Below are 22739 nucleotides of genomic sequence, written 5' to 3'. Positions count from 1 at the left end.
TAAAGAAATTCAGATTAAAACAGTTTCGTCAATTAGATAAGAACATTTTAAAAGATTGGCAACATTGAAATAGTGGCATGAAGAAATGTGCAATGTTGATAAGAGTTTAAATTGATACTGCCTTTTTGGAGCACATATGCTCTTTACCCATCAAACCCAATTCTAGAACTCTTATAAAGAAATAATAACATGACTATATGATGCATCATGCATAGACATTTAATGAAAATTTGCTTATAAAGCAACAAAAAGGGAAAACTGGTATTTCAAAGCAGATATTTACTATGAAACTTACCAAAAAAAAGATCTGTGTATACTGATCTGATCTAGATCTATGTCCATTATATTCTTAGATAAGGAAAACACTTTACATGTCTAGAATGTGTATTACTCAGTTTCAAAACTATACGGTTTTGTATAATAGATGTTTCATAATAAGCATGGGGAAGGTTAGGAAGCATTTGCACCGAACTGTTGGCCTTTGGAGAAGGGATTTGCAGAGGCAGAGGGGGCAGGTTTGACTTGCACATTGTGCGTGCGTGTGTGTGTGTGTTGTACACTTGTTCTTTGTAATCTGAAAAAAAAGAATTATAACATTTATTGAGCATCATGTGCTAGGTATTATTCTGAGAACTTTACATTTATGAACTAATTTCATCCTCACATTAAATATATGAAATAACTATGTTATTATCTCCATTTAAAAAGTAATGAAACTGAAACACAGTTTCAGTTTAAGTAACATGTGTAAGTAACTAACTGAAGGACTTAGTGCTCGTAAGTAGCAGAGCCAGGATTTAGAACACAGGCAGTCTAGCTCTAGAGTTTCATGTTCTTATCCACTACACCATACTGGTATACTGCATGTAAGTAGAGTTGAATAGGATACTCTGAAGAAATTCAAAGGATGCTTAGGAGTCCTCTTCAGATACAAAATTAGGAAGCAGTAAAGGAAGGAAAGAAAGAAGGGACATTAAGCCTCTTAAGATAGATTTGATATGTCTTATTGCATGAAATAGTATAAATGAATAGTAAATGAGTAGAATAAGGAAATTTGGGCTAATTGCTCATTTACTACAGTAAAGATCATAAAATTTACTATGCAGTCATTATTGAATTAGAGGATTACATCTATTTCCTGGCTAGTCTGTTTCTTAGGACTTTTTTTTCCCTGGCATTGTACAGCAATGAATTATACCTTTGTCTTTTGTGTTACGGATTAGGAATTAAATAAGAGGCAGACTCAAAAGGACTTAGAGCATGCCATGCTGCTGCGACAGCATGAATCCATGCAAGAACTGGAGTTCCGCCACCTCAACACAATTCAGAAGATGCGCTGTGAGTTGATCAGATTGCAGCATCAAACTGAGCTCACTAACCAGCTGGAATATAATAAGCGAAGAGAACGAGAATTAAGGCGAAAGCATGTCATGGAGGTTCGACAACAACCTAAGAGTCTGAAGGTAACTTTAGCCTAAGCTTCTTGACAAATGGGAAAAGAGATGAAAGGCATCCAGCAGCAAAAGTCTAAGACAAATGTCCATCATAAAGAATTTGAATCAACTTTTTTCTTTTCATTTTAAGCATGTTTGATTAGTTTTAATGTGGCGTTTCTGTAGCTACACACTTTCTGCTCTTGTATTTCTCAGTAGATGACCCTCCCAAATTTTTTTTTCATTTTTCGAATTTTTTTTTTTTAATGGAGATACTAGGGATTGAACCCAGGACCTCCTGCATGCTAAGCACACACTCTACCACTGAGCGATTCCCCACACCCTCAAAAATTTTAACTATGGGGAGTGCCATAAATAAGAATCAGAATTCTTATTTTAATGTACCCAAATGTCCGCTGATGATATTACAGTCTATGTGTTAACATGCTAACCTGTTGGCTTCTCTCTAGTGTTCCAAGTAATACAATTTTGGAATCTTATTTGCTCTCAATGTGATTTGTATCCAAAAAAGATGGTAAGTTCCTAATCAGTACAGAAGCCAGTGGAATGAAAAATGCCTTTTAACCCCCTCTCCCTCCCCTCTTTGTACTTATCTTAAGAGGAATGGTGGAATCATCACAGTGTTACTCTCATTCTGCTTATTTTCTTTATGTGTTTGGTAATGTTAAGTGAGACCATGACATGGATAGTTGGGGTATATATTTTTTAATTAACATGTCAAAATGGAGCAAGTTGTTATATGCCTGCCTCTAAATAAATAAGGAGAGACAAGTGTTGATGATACATAATACCAAGGAACTTTTGTATTTGCTTTGTATAGAGGAATTCATTCACATGGTATGAAATCAAAAGACACCAAAGTATATTATAAAGTTAAAGGTTTCCCCCTTCCCCATGTCCCTCTGGCCACCTCATCCAGCCTCTGCCACCAAATTTAACCAGAGTTAACAATTCCAAGAAATATCCAGTTTTATAACTTGTAATAAATATTTGAAAGAGCATAATCCTATGAATCTTCATGAACAAAATAAAAACTGCTTACTGTATAGGCTGTCATCCATATTAGTACCTAAATTAATCAGTACGTATCTGCACATTTTAAACTTTTATTTATATCCAGTAAGGCCCAGGTCCCACAGTACTTCCTTTTAAAACCCTACTCTCTTTTTTAAAGTATTTAATAATTAAACTATAAAACAGCTCTTGGTTTTGCCTGAATAACTGCCCTGGAGAGAAGTGAAATTCATTCACAGGAATAATCTGTGTCAAAATCTAGAAGCTATACCACACCCGTTGGTATCTTCAATTCCTGCTTGACTCCATTCAAATAAGCTGTCCTGAACAAAGTATAGAAGCCAAGTTGTTTTACCCCTTCCTTGTAAACCTAAGTAAAATTTCACTTTCCTGTTTTCAGAACAGGTGATTAACATTTACAGAGTAGCTTATGTTAACCACTCACATAACCTTTAGAAAATTGTAATTCATAATGGTTTTTCCAATTTATTTTGTTTTTGTAGTGGAGAGGTATATACTCTTTTGGCTACAGAGTAGACAGTTTCCCACCAAAAGATTTTTTAATTAACATGTCTGTGAAATTAATTATGATCTTAAAGTCAGCAGTACCCAGAAGTAAAACAAACTGAAAGCTTGTTAGTTTTCTGTAGTCGTACTGTAAAACTGATATGATTGCATTTCTGTAGGGCTTGGCATAGAGTTGTTTGATGTTTAACCATTACTTTCTGTTTTCTGTTGCCCTTTCAGTTTGAAAGCTTGTAAACACTAGTGTGATTTTCATACATAGTATAGAAAAAGTGAAGAAAAGTAATAATGTTTCAGAGTCATAGTCAGACTTGGAATAGAATGTTCCTTCTGATGACAAAGGAGCTCAATATTTTCCATGAAGGAGAGAATTCTGTTATTTTTTTTTTAAAGGCTTTTTTTTTTTCCTTTTTGGGGAGGGTAATTAGGTTTGTTTGTTTATTATTTTTAATGGAGGTGCTGGGAATTGAAGCCAGGACCTCATGCATGCTAAGCATGCTCTCTATACCACTGAGTGGTACCCTCCCCACTGTTCTAGTAGGGAAGAAAATCACCATGTTCCTCTTAGTTATATGTTTCTTTCTACTTACTCAAGTAGAACAAAACTGATTTGATTTTAACACCAAGTTATCTCATTTTTATTTACCTAAATAATAATTGCTTCTTACAGCTTTCTCTAAGACTTTAAAGGGGAGTATGGGGACTTCAGTTTTAGCATTTATGTAAGTTGACTAGGATTTGGGGGGATTGGGGTACCATGTCTAAGGGAATGGGTTGGATATTGCCTACTCTGCTCTTCCCTCATCTGCCATCCAAATGATGTTTTGTCAGTGTTAAGTGAGTAGAAACAACTGTAACTTAACATTCACCTTGCTCTAATGTGAGTCAGGCATTGAAGGATAGTTTATTCTTGGTGCAAGTATTCTTGTTGAAAAAGTTTTTTTCAAAGAGGTTTTTTTTTTTCATTAGGCTAGTGTTATGGAATGATTACAGTTTTCTTGGCACAATACTTTAAAAATAAAAACTTCTAAGAGAATGGAGGCTGTTACACAGAGGAATAAGAGAATGTCTAAATGTTATTGTCCCATTCCTGGCTAACTTGAAAGAATTTTGTTAACCAAGGACAGTATTTAAGAGTAGTGCCACTAAGCATAACTAAACTAAGAGTTTCTGTTTCTGGCTAGACGTTTCTTGACCCTTCATAGGATAAAGATATATGATGATAACCAGTGCCTTGGTTGGTGTAAAATATGGAAAAGGGTATATTTGATGTAGTATTGGCGGGGTGGCAGGAGGACGAACAACTACTTCCTTGACAAGTGTGTTATTTTGGTCATCTATGCATTTGTTGCACACTAAATCAACCAATCAGTATCTTGTAGTTTTATATTAAGGGAAAAAATTTTCAACTGTACCCTTAGTATAGTACATGAGTAAATTCTCACTTATAGGCTTGACCAGTATACCTTACAGAAATACATCTCATCAAATTTTGTTAAAGCCTGAGTTCATAGAATAACTAACCTGTGATTAACCAAAAACTAAATCCAAACCTCTTTTGTCTCTGAACTTAAAATTGTTTTATCTCATAAATTTTTGTTAGTTCACATCTGTTATCATCACACCAATAATGGTTGTCCCTTCCTTTGCCCCGTAACTTTTGTTTGACCTTTGAAGGATAGGTTGACTTGACTGACTTATAGATTTTTGCTTGTGGTGTTAAAGAGTAAAACCTTAATAAATATGTCTTTACATGTTTTATTCCCTTAAAGAAAAGATAATTATAATAACAATATATAGTCAACTACTAATACCCTACTTTTGTAGGGTCTATCATAGACTATGTAGTTGGAGTTGAGATTATCATTGAAAGAAATTGGAGCAAGATGTCTCAGATAAGGAACAGTAAATATGCTTATTTTTTCTCTCAGAGATCTAATAAAATATTGTCTGGACAATAAACTACTTTTATATCTACTGAATGCATGAGAAGAAATTTAATATTCTGTCATCAATGTGCAGAGTGATCAAAGCTAACTTTAATGTTTACTCATAACTAAATTTACTAGCAAAATAATGAGTATTACTTGAAGTCCTATGAAAAATGAAGTTCTTGATATTTTAATGTGTTAAACTAGTGTTTATGAAATAAAAATACATAGAATCCAATAGTTTGACCTAATAACCAAGTACAAAAGTACTATACCTGCAACCTTATGATCTGACCTTTTTATTTTTCCTCCCTTTGTCCTACTAGCCTTATTTTCATAGAAGCATAAAGTATACCAAATACCACATTAAAAATTATATGCATCTGTTTTTTTTTCCCTCCCCAGTCTAAAGAACTCCAAATAAAAAAGCAGTTTCAGGACACCTGCAAAATCCAAACCAGACAGTACAAAGCATTAAGAAATCACCTCCTGGAGACTACACCAAAGAGTGAGCACAAAGCTGTTCTGAAGCGGCTCAAGGAGGAGCAGACCCGGAAATTAGCCATCTTGGCTGAACAGTATGACCACAGCATTAATGAAATGCTCTCCACACAAGCTGTGAGTTTGTGTTATTTAGGCAAAACAAATTTAGTGTCCCTTTCCTTCCACCACCTGAATGAAATCCCAGTAGTTAAAATACTAGTTGGAAATACAGCTCTCCTACAGCTTGGGAAATAAGTGGTGGTGGTCTGTACTTTTCTTGTTCTCAGCATTGCTTGGAAGCAGTCATGATGTATATAGAATTCTCACTGATACATTTAGACATAAGGTTCTAAATAAGCTCTCTGCCAGTGCCTCTCAGGTGTTTAGCACGTATCCTATATTGTATATATAAAGCATATATAGCATATATGAGGATTAGAGCAGCAGCTTTATTAAGCAATGGGCAAAAAGTAGTACCGTATTGGTAATCCAAATGGTCACATTTTAGTGAGTGCAAATACAAAATATTTTCTGTATAGTTTTGCAAACTTTTTCTTAAATGCTCAGATAGTAAATATTTTAGTTGTTGGAGGCCAGGATGCAAAATTGAGGATATTATGTGGTTACTTATATAAAGTGCTTATGTATTATTTTAAATGTAAAAACCATTCTTAACTAGTGGATTAATTAATTAATTAATTAGTTAATTAATTAAAACAGCCACTCAGATTTGGCTTGGAGGCTGTAGTTTGCTGGTCCTTGTGAAGTTATATCCATTGTGGAGAAGAGATTCAAAGTTTCACCACCTAATCAGATTCTAGATTTTTCTTGAGAAAAATATGATTCTTCAGGCATCCTCCAAATAGCTTATGATAGCTTTATCTTCGTAATACCATCATTGGTTACTGTGCCTTCCTTTTTCAGATATGCTTACTCTAAGATACAAATGTGAACAATTGTCTACTCTTCAAAAAAGGAGTCTGTCTTCTCTCATACCTTTCTGTAGGTCATGAATAGATAGCTTACAGTAGAATATATCTTTTTATTTTCCTCTCTTTCAGCTGCGTTTGGATGAAGCACAAGAAGCAGAGTGCCAGGTTTTGAAGATGCAGCTACAGCAGGAACTGGAGCTGTTAAATGCGTATCAGAGCAAAATCAAGATGCAAGCTGAGGCACAACATGATCGAGAGCTTCGCGAGCTTGAACAGAGGGTCTCCCTCCGCAGGGCACTCTTAGAGCAAAAGGTAAAAGTTATAGAGGAAAAGTAATTGTGCTAGTATTTACTTTTATAAGAACCATTTTATATATACATTTTCATATTGACAGAGGTAGCATTAATTATTTTCACAATACCATATTTCCTTAATTCTGGTTTTGGTAATGTTTTTCTTTAAAATTATTGATTCAGTAATGAGCCTTATAATTGATGAATTCTAGACATCAGGTGAATATAATTAAGTAGTAAGTGCTAGAGGAATGATACGGAGTTATGTGAAGACAGTTGAATTGGGAGAGAATAGCTCTTGGCTCCATGGTTCTTCACGTTTTGTGTACCTAGTCCTACCTAAAGAGATTGGAAAAAAACTCAGATAGTGAAGAAGAACTTTAGTAACTGGCTGAGAGAGGCGAGGGCACAGGATCTGGAGTATATACTTTACTCATATATCCTGTTCCTAGAACTGTATAGATTGATGGAAGAGTACTAGGGGACAGAAGGTAAAAACCAGTTCTACATAAGTGAAGTCAGGTTGCAAATGTTACTTTTAGATTATCTTTTTTTAAAAATTCTTTGTCAGGTATATTAGAGAATAGAACCAGAATCCCCAAATTCATTTCCTTCCTTTAAGTCATTACAGGGGTGTGTGTGTGTGTGTGTGTGTGTGTGTGTGTGTGTGTGTGTGTTTTAGGGAAAGGCTGATGGGCAGAAGATTTTTAGATTTTGAAAGATAAAGAGAGAAAAGGTGTTTATCATGAGAAGTAGTAGTATATCAGTTGTATTCAGGATTCAGATTAGGGGAGGGTATAGGTCAGTGGTGGAATGCATGCAAGCATACATGAGGTCCTGGGTCCAATCCCCAGTACCTCCATTAAAATAAATAAATAATAATAACTTAATTACCTCCCCTCCTTAAAAATAAAAAAAAAATATTTTAATAAATTGTATCCAGGATTCAGAGCTATGTTCTGGAATTCCTGAGCCGTAGGTCCCCGATAGCTGGTATAATCTTAGGTCCGTTGGTCCTTTTTAAGTTAATACTTGCCTAACTTATTAAAAGTTGTCATGGTTTCTGGACCATTGTCCCATAGATTTTCTTCTATTTTCTGCAGTTCTTGTGATAAAAATAAAATGCCTTATTAAATTAAAAACTATATTCTTAAAAAACCCACCAAAATAAGGTGTTACTCTTTCTCTGGCACAGCTCTCATTACTGGCTTCTTTGAGAGGTTCTTGCCTCTAAAAATTATCTCAATTATGTTTCTCATTCAAGATGGGAAAGATAGAAACACATATAAATTTTGAGAAAACTCTAGTTTGTTCCATGAACAGATTTCATAAATCTGATTCCAGCTTATTAAAGTTCAATCTAAAGTTCTGTCTTTTATGCTTCAAAAAACTATCACTAAAATGAAAACTCGCTATAGTATTTCAGGAATAGTGTTGTAGAAGAAATATTGGTACTGTTGCAGTGGGCTCCCCCATACCTGTGGGTTCTGCATCCATGGATTCAGCTAACCTCTGATTGAAAATATTTGGGAAAAAAAAATTTCAGGAAGTTCCAAAAAGCAAAACTGCAATTTGCCACATCCCCCAGAAACTATTTACATAGTATTTATATTGAATAGGGTATAATAAGTAGTTTAGAGATGATTTAAAGTATGGGAGGCTCATATGTGGCTTATTTACAAATAGTATGCTAATTTATGTGAGAGACTTGAGCATCTTCAGATTTTGGTGTCCGAGGAAGGGTCCTGGAACCGTTTTCCCAAGGATACTGAGATATGACTATGTATTTATATTTTTAGCTCCATCTAGTGGTTCAGTTAGACGGTGCTAATTAGTATCTTAGGTACAGTCTTGTTTCAATACGTGAACCAAAGCCTACATGTTCTACAAAGCCTAGTAAAATGTGAGCATACAACTGATATACATTGGTGAAGGTGGAGTGGTTCTCTCATACATTATTAATGCATTTTGGGAAGCAATTTGGAAGTATATATTGAGCTTTGGAAATGTTAAGTATTTAATAAGACTTGAAGAATTTATTCCAAGGAAAGAAATCCAAATATAGGAAGAACAAAATGTGTAAATATGGTAATTATAGCATGTTTTATGGTGGTTTAAAATACATAACCATCTAAAATAGAGATATAGTTAAGTAATTATTAATTATGGCCAAGCCACTTAATAACACCTTACTCAGCCATTTAAATGATGGCTACAAAGACAATATTAGTATTGAAAAATGCTTATGATGTGTTGAATAAAATAAAAAAGACAAATTACACTTCAAGTGAATTGACACAACACTGTAAACTGGCTATACTTCAATAAAAATACATATATACAAAAAATGAAGTGAATTGAAGCAATGCTAGTAGTGGCTATATTAATCTAATAGATTGGTTCATTTTTCTGTTTTTTATTGTGGTTTATATTACTTTGATGGGGAATTGCATAAGATTATTTAGTATTACAAATAGTAGAGGTACAGTAGGGTGACAAATCTCTAGTGCTTTGAGTTGCTACTTGATTTTCAGGGCTAAAATTTACATTTCAAATGAAGTACATGATTTTAAAGCAGTTTGGGGTCAGTTGGCAGCTACCAAGGCCATGTACCCTCTCTGCAGAAACTGAAAAATCGTTACAGCTGTATTTTCTACACTTTGTGCTTATTGGTTGTACAAATAACAGTCATCTGAAAATAAACAGAGACGGGCCAGAATGAATGTTAGTTGTTTCAAGATGAATAATAATTTTCTTTGAAGGTTGCTTTAAGTGCCCAAATAAACCAAGATTTGCTCCTTTAGGTTGAGACACCAACAAAGTAAAGTAAGCCTCACTTGACTCACATGAGTTCTTATTACAACTTTTCTCATATTTCATTTACATTAAAATTTCAGCAAAATGACAACTGTAAATGTTAGAATCCATCTGAATTTTATACACACATGGAAAGTGGTAGTATTTCCAAAAATATAAATGTTTTCATTTTTAGTTTTATCATTTCAATTAATTTTCTCTCAATATTTCACTTAGTATGAACAACATTAGAATTAATGATTGGAACATCTTACAGCCTTTTTCTTTGTGGATCTGAAAATATTCACACGAAAATGCCACATTTGATTTTAAAGATAGTTTGAAAGAACTTCTCAAAAGTCTTAATTATGGGAAGTTTTATCCACCCAGTGAAACCACCTTTCTAATTTGTGGTAATAAATAATGTATTTTAAAAGAAACGGGGGTTAGTGTAATCTGTCATAAATCGTAGGTTTTGTTTTTATTTAATTGTAAAATATTCTGCATTTCTTAAATGACAGAACTAATCAGCAAACAAAATTAAAGAAGTATTTACTGGATAAAAGGTTGATAAGCATTAATGTGCTTAATATTTTTATCATGAGTTTCCTCCAGATTATATACAAGGAATTCAGATCAGTTACATGCTAAGTGCTTTCCTATCATTTATTAGATCCCTCAAATTAAAATAAGTGCTTTAAGTAAATGGATTTTTTAAATTCTTACATATGAAATATTTTAAAATTTTGAAGTTCTTTGAATCCTTAGAGATACATAAGTTTAATTCAAAAGAATTAGGTCTTTTATATATAGATATTAGTAGAAAAATTATTTTACAAATACACAACCCTTTTTTTAAAAAAACCTGGCACATACAGAGAAACATAAGTATAAATTGAAATGTCCTTAATTTCTCTGCTTGGAATCACCACATTTAACATTTTGATGTCTTTCCCTCACAAGAAGCATTGATGTTTAATCTAAGTTCTCCTTCAGCCTTCTAAATGAATGGCCCTCTCTCAACCTTTATAACATTTTATTTAGTATTTAGAACTTTCAATAATTTTCAGACTCTTACTTGAGTCTCTATCTGGTTGACTTGTAATTCTTCAGACACTTCTTATTTTACCATTTTTCTGTGTCTCTGCGTATGTTCTCTCTGCTGAAAATATCTTTCCCTCCCCACGTCTTTCTGGTAAACTTGTATTCTTCCTTCAGAAACCAGTTTCTGCCACCTCCTCTAAGAAGGCTTCTTTGCCCTCTCCTTCCCCTATAGAGCGAATCACTTCATCCCTTTGTATTTCTGCTATACCTTATAAATCTGTTATTACATCTTAACCACATTCTGTTGTAATTTTTTATTTTCATGTGTTTCCCATGCTAAACTATGGGGGTTTTTTTGAGGGCACTTAAAAATTGATACATAAAATGTAAACATTTATTGAGCTAGATATCTGCAGATAGCAAAGACTATTGGCTTAAGTCCTCAAATATCCTGATGTCTGATTAGTTAATGCTTTTTTTTTTTTTACAAATTCTCATTATTTCCTTTTTTTAACTTTTTTTCAAGAAAAATTTCAAACATACACAAAAATAGGAAGAATGAGTACAGTGAAATCCCAGGTACTCATCACCCAGCTTCAACAGTTATCAATATTCTGCATAGAGTACATCTTTTTGATTTTGCTAATTTTTTCTTATCTATTCCCCTGCTGCACACATACACAGCTTTTTGGAGGGGGTAGAAGGAAGGAGAGTGGAATATTTTAAAGCAAATTTCAGCACAGCATTTTACTCCTAAACATAAATAAGGACTTTTTTAATTTAAAATAAGCGTAGTTCCATCTTGATATTTAATAAAATTAATAATAAATTTTAAGTATTGCCTAATACTCAGTCCTTGCCTACATTTCCCCTTTTATCTTAAAAATATCTAAAGTTGGCTTATTTGGATTGGGGCCCAAACAAGGTCCTCATACAGCTTTAGTTAATTATCTTCTAAGTCAATTAATCCTTAACAGGCAATTGTCAATTTGATCATCCAAAGAAAAGTTCTCCATCAACTTTTTTTAGCCTATTAACTTTACTTATTATGAAATGTTTTACATTAATAAATTATGTATAGTCAACTACATTTATTTGTAATACCTTCCACTTTTCCAGTTGCTAATTTCTAGATACATAATCTCCTAATTTTTTAATGAAAACTTTGTGGTTCTTGATTATTTGCTTGCTTTTCCATTTAAGGATTTGGTCTATCTGGAATGCAGTGTAAGATAGGGTTCCATTTTTATTTCCTTGCGGATGGCTGGCCAGTTGTGCCTGTGTTATTAAAAATCCATCTTTTTCCCAGTGAGTTAATTACTGCTTTTGTCTTGCGTCAAAAACCTGCAAACTGAGATCTTCATTCTACTTCTGTTTCGTGAATGATCTGTTCCTACACCAATACCATATTTATTTTATTAGAGTGACTTTTTGGTATGTCTGATAAGACAAGTTTCCCTTCACCCATTTTATTTTTTATTCAATGCTTTGCCTAATGGATTAAATAGTCATTGATGATAATTGCCTTGATTTTTTGTTTCAATTAAGATTATTGCCTTTTCTTTGAAGAATTTGATTTTACACATTTTAGAAATACAAATTATGATTCCTATAGTACATCTTTTTGATTTTTAAATGTACATCCATAAAATAGCCAGAGTGAACTTTATGATTCAGTTCAAAGCTGAGTAATTATTAACTTCTTTAGTTTATAGATTTTTAAAAATAAATCAGCTTTCTTTTTGTTTCCCCCCCCCCAACAGATTGAAGAAGAAATGTTGGCTTTGCAGAATGAACGCACAGAACGAATACGAAGCCTGCTGGAACGTCAAGCCAGAGAAATTGAAGCTTTTGACTCTGAAAGCATGAGACTAGGTTTTAGTAACATGGTCCTTTCTAATCTGTCCCCTGAGGCATTCAGCCACAGCTACCCGGGAGCTTCTGGTTGGTCTCACAATCCTACTGGGGGTTCAGGACCTCACTGGGGTCATCCCATGGGTGGCCCACCACAAGCTTGGGGCCATCCAATGCAGGGTGGACCCCAGCCATGGGGTCACCCGTCAGGGCCGATGCAAGGGGTACCCCGAGGTAGCAGTATGGGAGTCCGCAATAGCCCTCAGGCTCTGAGGCGGACAGCTTCTGGGGGACGGACGGAGCAGGGCATGAGCAGAAGCACGAGTGTCACTTCACAAATATCCAATGGGTCACATATGTCTTATACATAACTTAATAATTGAGAGTGGCAATTCCGCTGGAGCTGTCTGCCAAAAGAAACTGCCTACAGACATCGTCACAGCAGCCTCCTCACTTGGGTACTACAGTGTGGAAGCTGAGTGCATATGGTATATTTTATTCATTTTTGTAAAGTGTTCTGTTTTGTGTTTACTAACTGGGATGTCATAGTATTTGGCTGCCGGGTTTTGTTTTTTGTTTTTTTGTTTTTAACTTTTGGAGAAATTTTGAAAATGGGAATTGATATGTATGTGTGTATACATATACACACACACACACACACACATATCATGCATAGCTAAAAGAAATTGGCTAGAGAGGGGGTATTTTCTGAACACTGCAAAAATAGAATGCAGTGATGTGACTTGAGTCATCACTGTTGGACAATTAGATCCTAAGAAGTTTGTGAAGAGATCTAAAGCCTTTCTCCATACCCCAAGTTCTTATAAGCCACTCATAGCAGGCAGCATATACTGAAACAAGTTGCATTGGAAACACATCTGTATCCCCTTACCAATGTACTTTCTTTATTAAATTGGTCTGACTTCTCAGCCTCATTTGGAGTAAAAAAGAACACAGAAATCCACAAACACTAAAGGGTTGCATTGACTTTTTCAGAGAGTAGAAAACAACTTAATTCTTTTTCTGAATGCTGCATAGATCTGTCAGTGAATTTTGGTTTTTTTTTTGGTCTATTCAATTGTGCCTTCTTTATGGCATGGTGAGATGGAGGTGCTTAAGGAGATCACAAGTTGTGTGGGAATTGCATCAACGAACCTGTGAGCCTTTAAAGGGGAAGACCGGAAGGGTGAGAGAGGCCCCTGAAAGTTCATATGGTGGGTATGTTCAGCAGCAGAATGAGGACATGAACCCTATATATCCTGACGTTTTATTGCTTATACTGTGATATCTCATCCTAGCTAAGCTCTATAACTCCCAAGACCCCAAACAGTACTTTTACTTTGTATAAGAACAAAGACATATAGCCAATATAAATCAAATGCCAGAGGTATTTGAATGATGCCATATTTGCAAACTGCCATCTATTGGAATTCTCACCACACTACATAAACATAATTTGATTACTCTCTTTTGGCTTACGGGATTTCCTGTTTACAAGTAGAATAGCCAATTATTTAATGTTTAGTTGCCATAGTGAACCAGGAGTCACTGAGCCAATGACTTTACCAGCTGCTGACTAATCCTCATCACCACTGTAGATTTTGCTGCACGTGCAGGTCCTCTTTTTTTTTTTTTTCTTTTAATTGCTGTTTTTGTTGCTGCAATACTTTACAAACTTCTAGTTCCTTGAGACTTAGTGACCATTTGGCATCATGTTAACATCACACAATAGGAAACACCACTTCTGGAAGTCTCTAGCCTCAGTGCTAAAGTACTACTGAAAAAGAACTAGCAAGTTTGGCAAATTTAAAAATATAATAAGTTATAGTAGTCAGGGAATCTCTTGACAAAAGCTAACTTTTTTTTTCCCACAGAGGGATGTGTTTTGTTTTGTTTTGTTTTATAATGAAGGATCAACCCAATGCTGAAAGTTAGATGTTACTTGGTATTCCACTGCTAATGTGGAAATTGAGTTGAAGGTGGGGTGGGTAGGAAGCTGTATGACTCGAAGGAAAAAATTGTTCTTTTCAGTGACAGATGAGAGTTTCTTACAAGTTATTATCCTGCCCCCTCCCCAGGTGTCTTGAAGAACCCTTGCTGCTAACTCTGGATCCTGCTTTTTTCATATAGTCAGAGGACTCCAAGGTAGAATTCTCTTAAGTCTCTCTCAGTGATACTCTTTAATTAGACCAGATTAATGACCAAACAGTAATCTGTCACTGTTGAAATCCTGATTTTCTCAACCAAATTTAAGTCTTCCCCAGGTATGTCAGTCTAACCCCCGTGAGTCCCCCCCTTTAGGAGTTTCTGACATTCATTTAAAGGTAACTAGAAGAAAAATTAATATTTTAATGTAAGTCTTTTTAAAATCAAGTTCACAGTAGAATTCACACACAGTTTTAGTCAGGGTTTTGTAGCACTCTGGTACATTGTTCTGTTGGCCATGCTCGAGATCACCAGTTCTAAGGTGAACATGATATGCACTTACTTGTCTATCTAATGAAAGGGGATTTTTAAATTTTCTCAGTATATTTTTTGCATTCATGTATTTATTATATAGTATTTCAGACATATTGAGATATCTACCTATTTGGAGGAAAATGATAGGAAAGAACTTTAGAATGAATAAAATGTCCAAAAATATGAATTGATACCTTCTAAAAATTCTTTTTGAATCTAGCCCCTCTGTACTATTGGAGGGGTGGAATAGGAGTGCAGATCAGTTTTACATTTAAAACTCTTTAAAAAAATACTACCAGTGATACATGTTAAAGTCCACTCGTGGACTTAAATTAGTCAAATTGAGTTACTGAGTTCATGCAGATCATATGTACTTGTAAAATTGTGATTGAATACTGACTCACATGTCTATCCAGTAGGGCTTTGTATCTGATTGTGTGGCAACCAGTTTTACATGTAGGTCATGACTATACCTGGACTATCCCATTAAGTTAATTTTAATTAAAATATATATAGTTTGCAAAAATGGTTCAAAGTAATTGGTTTGTGTGTGTTTGCAAGATCTGACTTCTGAGGAATCTCATACATGGTAGGAATCATCAAAGAGTAAAGCTTATAGCAGGAAAATTTGAAATGTTTTGAGAGATTCTAAAGAAGGAAGCAGGCACTTCTGAATCAGTGTACAGATGTCAACATTTGATCAAATTACTTCTACCTCCCCCCAGTGTTGGTGTTCACTTGATATATATGTGTTTAAGAAAATAAAAGTATGGGAAATCTGTCCGGCATGTCAGAAAGTCGTAAATGCTATGTCTGGTATCCAGAGCTTGGCAGTAAAAAGTTTCTTGTGTTCACTCTCTCTCCCTTTCTCCCTTTTTTTAAGTTAGCATTTAAAAAATGCAAAACCTCATACCTGGAAATACATTGTTCCTAATTGGATTCCCTTCCTTTGGCACATATTTTTTTCTCCGCGTAAAGTCAGCTCTAACCCAAATTAAAGTATCTGGAAGTATTTTCAGTATATAGATAGTCAGCTGGAAAATGTGTTTATATTATTTTTTATTCAGAGCTGCCATTCTTTCTAATCATTTCTGTGCCTAGAGATGAATAGTTTTTTATTTGAAGCTACACCCACAGATATTATATGCTTGGTACTCTAGGCCAAGGATTTATGGGTAAATTGAACTTCTTAGCATAGTTATTACAATATTCAGCTGCCTGGACAACAGGTAAACATCATTCAGTACACTAAAGAAACTGTCCTTGATACTTCCTCCCACTCCCAGCTGTTTTTCCTCACCCCCTTTTCAAAAATTGAAAACTCTATGAGTGTCTTTTCCAGACCATTAAGCAGACTTTAGTAACTTTCTATTTCTTTAAGTACTAAATGTCTGGCATTTTAAACTTTTATAGAATACATTGTGTTGGACACTGGAATAATACTGTTTATTTTCACCTGTGAAAAATGACTTTATCGTACTTGAAACACCTCCTTTGCATTTCTCCATTTGTGCCATTCACTAGTGGAAATAAATTGTATTATACCATGATCTACTGGCTTTTTTAAAAACTGTGTTAAATATGCACATTTTTGGTATAGCTGTTATCATTTGTATGTATATATTGTATATACATATGAGTGTCTATATGTGTGTATAGATAGATAGATGGATGTAACTCATACTGTACATTTCCATCAGGGCACTTAAGGTTCTGTTAATTTGTTTAGTTATTTCAGTCCTCAGTTAAGGCAAGAATGCGTGTGTTTCTTAAGAATGAGTATTCTGGGTTGATATTTATGAGAAGGTGATCATTAGATGCAATCTTCTTTTTAATCCCCTCTTAGCACTTGTATGGTTGGAAAGAAAGTTAAGTAAAATGTGGAACCATAAGTTGCAATGCAGTAAAATAGTGCTTGGGGAGGAGCCTGTTAGTGTTTCTGTGTTTGTGTCAAATAATGCCGTGAAAGATAAGTGATGCAGAGAAAAATGAACCATGGAAATTAAAAACACTGGTGGTGATTCCTCTGCAGAGGTGAAAAGAAACCAATAGATCACATAATCTTCATGTGCACTCCATACATATTTCTTAGTAATGGTGCCATTGAGCTTACTTTTTTTACTCCATTAATACTAACAATTACAAATTTTTGCCAAGGACCAAAACAGCCAAGAAAGGAATTACTGCTAAGGCATCTAAGGTTCTTATAAACTGTAAAGATCAACAGGAAATGGCCACTGGGAGAGAAGGATTTGGTGTTGGCGTGGGGCTTTCTCCCTTTAGCTGCTGCTTCTTGCTTGCTGATAGTTCTTCATGCACCTTCCACCCCTTCGGAGCCACCACCATTCAAGCACAGATTTGGTCCAACACAGCAACCCTTTACTAGGAGGTTTATATGGTCCTGTGTTTTGTCCCATGCTTACAATGTGAAGTGTCTAGTGTGTATTCAAGTCAGAAGATAATATATTTAAGGGTATAAGTGTGAATCTCCTGTAAGGATGGAAGAGGGGGCTTTTGTTTCTTAGAAAACTGCCTTCTCTAAGGAACAAATCCAAAACTTAGGCTGTCATCTTGGAGCTCCTTACCAAAATACAGATTATTATCAAAGAGAAACAAATTCTCTGTTTTCCCTTATCTAACATGATAGTGCCCCCAACCAGATTGTAGCATTGCCTTTGAAAAGGTACTCAGTCACTCTTAGTTGTTAAGAACTTAGTTGTTAAGAACTGGAAATTCTCCATCCTCAGATTACTTAAAGGATGAAGAGTATGCTGTACACTTAGCAGACTTGCCTCTTTATGCCAGGACTACTGATTGAAGTCTGTTTTGCTGTGTGTCTGGTTATGTTGTCTGCACTTTTATGAAATTACTACAGTAAGTCTACATTGGAAATGACTATTAATTTGTAAAGAAGTTTTATTAAACACTGTCTAGAAAAAGTGAAGCTGAGAACTCTTCCTTTATTGTGCATTTATATTTTCTACTGAATTCTGGTAGCCCCCTTTAAAGTCACATTGACTAATTTTTCCCTCGTTTATACTCAGATTTTCAAAATTTCACTCATGCAAGGGAAGAGAATCCATTTTGGCCTAATGTTAGTCTTCAGATCATGAGAAATAAGTAAATTAGTATGCACCTTATCTGCCTGTTGTGGGTTTCTTAAACTTGCACTTCTTTCCACCCACCCCAAAATAGATACTCTTTAAAGAAAATAAAGGCAGAGAATTAAAACTGGGGAAGCCATTTACTATGTCACCATCACTGTTAACTGTTACCCAGCAATCATAACTTTCTGAGGTTTCAGAGATTGTGTGTGTATGTGCTTGCACTTGATTGTGTTGGGGTTGTTTTGTTTTTAAATATACAAGAGATTTTACTTTAGAGAAAAAGGTTAATCCTCTCTGAAACAGGATGCCCACTGGATATACCAATCTGGACATCTGTAGGTAGTTTGCCATGAAAAAGTAGAGAAGATGAGACTTGTGAATGAATGAAAAGGGTATCTTGATACCCAAGAATTCCCCCCAAAGTACGGGTAATTCAACCTGCACAGTTTTCCTTTTCACTCATAGTTTTTAGCAATTATGGGTGAAAAAATCATGTAATTATCTGTAAATATGTAGCTAACAAATTGACCTAGTTTCTGTATTTTTTTGTTTTTGTACTAAAGTTTATAAGTCTGTGCCAGCTAGAGAGGAGTTGCTGTCATTGCCAGTTGTGGTCCTAGCATCTAACCCTGAAACCATCCTAGGTGACATTTTTTAGAATTAATGCTTAAATGTTGTTAAACAGGGGGAAATTAAACTTAATCATTGGTCAGGTTTAAAAATCTTTTGAAGCGAAGTCATTTTATTTAATATAATGGTTACATGTCCTCAGTCATGAATGAGGTAGGGAGCCTCCCTCCCCCAGTGGCCATGTTTACAGAAGTGTGTTTTGTCTATAAAGTGCAAGAGTTTTAATGTGTATGTAAATTATTGCAGGTGATAACTTTATGGCTTGGAACTGTTTATTGGGCTCTCTAGCTGAATTTTCAAATGAAATGAACTATGCTTATTGCTGGCACAGTGATCCCATTTCTGGACCTTTTTCCGTATTTCCAGAATTATGTGTGTTCCTTTGTCATTATCTCTTGATATGCCTTTTAGCCTAAGGTATTAAAAGCTGGTGAATATAGATGAGGGAAATGCATTTTTGAAATCCATGAACCTTCATTTGTATGCTTTCATTACTCATGTTATATGTTTCTATGGCAACTCTGAGGTCAGTGGAGTTTAGAAATGAGATACCAGTGTTAATGAAAAGTGTGTACTCTTTGCTTTTGCATGGCTTGGCTTAGCATCAAAGGTATACTAGAGCCACTTGAAAGCATGAAGACCAGTTGTATGGGAACAGGTTTCTCTCGGTGGCACATTTTGCTTTTTCTGAGCCCTCAAATACATTGCCTCAGCATGAACATTATTGTTTCTATAAACTACACATGGTCATGAAGTGAATTATGTGATTAAAAAGGATGGAACGGCTTAATGTTTGCAAATTCCAGTTGGCCATGTGACTGTTTAGCACATATCAGACAAACCTGGGGGGAAATATCGGCACCCTTCTAGCCCCTTTTTTGTCATACACAAATATATTTAGTTTATTAAGTTGTTGGCTGCCCTTGGTGTGTTGGCAGAAAGCTCTTTTTTGGTGCCCATTCCAAATGTGCTTTCTTGCATTTCATGATATCAAAGAAACCACCACCCCTTCTCCCCGACAGCATTTTATGTCATACCATTTATTCCACATTAAATGGGAATTGTGCCTACTTAGAGTGCCCTTCCAATTAATTACATACATGTGTCCTAAAATAATCCAAGCCAGAGACACAAGTGGGAAATTTTTTTTTTTGAAGTCCACTCAAGGCCAGTAATTTATCTGAACAAAGTATTTTACCACATTATCTTAACACTTGATATATGAGCCTATTAGGAGTTGCAGGTGGTTTCATAGGGCAAAATCCAAGCGGAGAGGGATATGTGGGGTTTCTATTAGGAGATAATTTTGTTATTGTTTCACCTTTTATTATCCTTCTCTGCTAGGTTAGAATGGATTAATTCTCCAAATTTTTTTCTTTTTATCTTTTAGGGAAAATTTTACAAAAGCGATGGTCTAATGTAAATAACATTTTGAAGTATAGTGCACATAATTTCCCCAGACTGTTCCAACCTTATAATCAGTAAATGCTTTAGAGTTTTTTAAATTAACACTTGTGTTGCTAAATTCTATTTATGTAAGTCTGCTAAAATTTTTAACCCATTTAAAACGTAAACATTTAAATAATGGATGGGTTACTCTGAGCAATTTAGCTTTCAGAACCCCCTTGTTTTAGTATATGAAAAAGACAGCCTAATGCGCATTAATGAGGTTGGAGAGACTATGAGAAATATGTATAGTGTATATTTTAAAACAGCTTTGCTTGTATTGTGAAGATTTAAAAACAAACTTGAGATTTTTAACGTAACTATTAACACAGTTTTAACATAAGTTATCCCACTGGGTTTAAGAGCATCTTGAATGTATAATCCTTTTTGTAACCCAGGTTGGTTTCTGCTTTTACCAGTCATCCCAAACATATTATTTATGTTTTTAGTTTTATATACTCATTTACTTTTGTTTTCCTCAACCAGCATGATTTTTTTGCACATGTAGAAATTTTTAAAAATTAATACATCATTTTCTCTGGATTTTCTTCACTTCTTTCTTCCTTTCTACTAACCCCTTACCTTAAAGGCCATATCGCTCCATTTGCATTATTTATGCAAATACAAGGGTTTGTTTTTATTTTTTATTTTTGCTATTTACCTAAAGAAAGAAAAATGCTTCAGTCAGTTGCTTTTTTATTTAAAAAAAGAAAAAAGAAAAGAAAAAAAGCTGTAACCTTATCATTTCTGAGTAGACCATTAAGAGATGAATGCACACCTGTAATAGCCCAGGACCAGCTTTGGTGGCTAAAGGGAATATTTTAAATAAGCAAGAGGTTTTTTTCTAAAAGTGGTATATATTCACAATCTCTTTCAATTATTCCCACAAGTCAGGGGTCCAGATAAAATGAGGGTTATCAGCTAACTGATAAGTTATCATTGAGGTTCATCAATGAATTTGTACATTTCTAGTTCCCTTTGGTGAAGGGACAAATGATGATTTTGCAAGACCTAGATTTTTGGCTTGATTTCTTGCCTCCTTTTTTGGCAGCCTTCATCTTCTCATCTCCCAACGCCCTTGAGCCTGTAGGGTTTTCGTGGTGGACGAAGGACCTGTAGTCTTTTGAAACTACGACTGATTTTTTTGGTGAGAGATTATCATGTTGAAAGTGATGTTCTACCACTTTACCAATGACTAATTTTAAATATACACAGTCCTCTCAATTTTTGGACCAAACAGATGCCCACAGTGGAGGCTTATCAAGGGTTGCAAAGGAGTAGAAGCCTCTCCCTCACTGTCAGCACCAGCTGGTAAAGGTGACTGTACAGATGTGCATTTTCCTTTTGGTAGAAATGGTCCGCAGCACTAACTGGTAAGGCTTATTGTACAGTATATTGTCAGTATTCTTCTGGTTCAACATACCTTATAGTTCATATATAACCTGTATTAATTGTATAGATTGTGCATTTAAAGCTGTTACCAAGTTGTCAGAACATAAGAGCGAAAACAAGGTCATATGTAATATTTTGTTTGTAAGTATCCTTTGTATCATAGCAAAGGAAATGTTTAAAAAAAATCAACTGTAATAAAGTAATTTTAGTACACAGAGTGTCTGCTCAGTTTTTTTAAGTAATTGTACTCGCATAAAGTATATTTCACTTCAGTGACTGTCTGTTGGATAATTACTGAATCTGAGGCACTGTGCTGAATTTTAGGGTTAACAAAAATGAGTAAGATACGGGTAAGAAAGAGCTGCCTAATGTAGACAAAAACCCTCTGGTCTAGTTCCCTCAGGTTCTGTTTGCCCAGACAGTGAAGTGGCTTATTGTGTTGTGGGTGTGAGATAATTCTACTGTAGGTTCTAACGATTTGATGTAGGTTCTTAAGTTTTATGTAGAATATATTGTGGTCTGTACAACTATATCTCCTCCCACACACGTAGACACGTAGGTATATGTAGTCTTGGACCTTGTACAAAGCTTCAGAATTGCCCAGGTGATTTTATCTGGGTTTATCTTCCAGGTTTGAAAATCATCACATTTTAGCCCTGTGTGGAGTAGAATTTCTAATCCAGTCCTGTTGTCTGAAACAGTATTAAAATGACTTATTTTGTCAGAAGGCTAATTTGGAGGGAGGGGGGTGACATGGGCTGGGTTTATATGTCTTTTTAATTAGAAAATCATTTTAAGTGTCATTTTAAAAAGTAGAATTGAGATGATCTACTTTATTGAATAGGTTATCAGGAAAATGGCTCTTAACTTTTTAACATGGCTTTTAAACTCCTAGAATGTTGATATTGAGCTGTTTTGACATTAACATTTATATAGTGTTTAATTTGCCTGAGTTGAACAACTATGTAGCAGAACCAAGATTAGATTCCAAGTGTTCTATCTCCAACATTGCCAACATCCCACCTTGAATTTGTAGGAACTCAAAAAGGGTTTAAAAAACAAGATTTATTTTCTGCTTTATCCCCACAATTGGGCTCTTCAAACTACAGTGGAAGAAAAGTGTTATAAAACATGTGCTTCTAGCCATGTCAACAGCCCAAAACAAATGTCATTGACTAAACACACCAAAGATGCTCTGAGTTATGCTTAGAGTTTAAAGCTATCCTACCTGACTATAAAAGAAATTTGAACATAAAAAAGTGGCCAGCTGGTGGTCAGCTAGCTCTGCAGCCCCAGTGGTTATAAGGTAGTGCTACGTCTCGATGCCAGTTGCAGAACCACGGTTTCCCTGTACATGTCCCAGACAGTTAGTGACTAA

General features: G+C 35.0%; 1 protein-coding gene across 2 annotated transcripts in view; it reads left to right on the top strand.

The window, feature by feature from the left end:
- TAOK1 (TAO kinase 1) overlaps positions 1-21579 on the top strand; it is a 119890-nt gene extending 98311 nt beyond the window's left edge. For both annotated transcript variants that reach the window (XM_006214397.4, XM_072939139.1), the window contains 4 exons: positions 1224-1463; positions 5330-5542; positions 6469-6651; positions 12236-21579. In XM_006214397.4, coding sequence (XP_006214459.1) covers positions 1224-1463; positions 5330-5542; positions 6469-6651; positions 12236-12697 — 1098 coding nt within the window. In that variant the 3' untranslated portion in view covers positions 12698-21579. The remainder of the gene's footprint in view (positions 1-1223; positions 1464-5329; positions 5543-6468; positions 6652-12235) is intronic.
- Positions 21580-22739: the final 1160 nt, after the last annotated feature.

The sequence above is a fragment of the Vicugna pacos genome, chromosome 16 (assembly GCF_048564905.1).
Source record: "Vicugna pacos chromosome 16, VicPac4, whole genome shotgun sequence".
Classification (NCBI taxonomy): domain Eukaryota; kingdom Metazoa; phylum Chordata; class Mammalia; order Artiodactyla; family Camelidae; genus Vicugna; species Vicugna pacos.
Note: the sequence above shows the minus strand (reverse complement) of the source record. Positions and strands in the feature narration are given on the sequence as shown.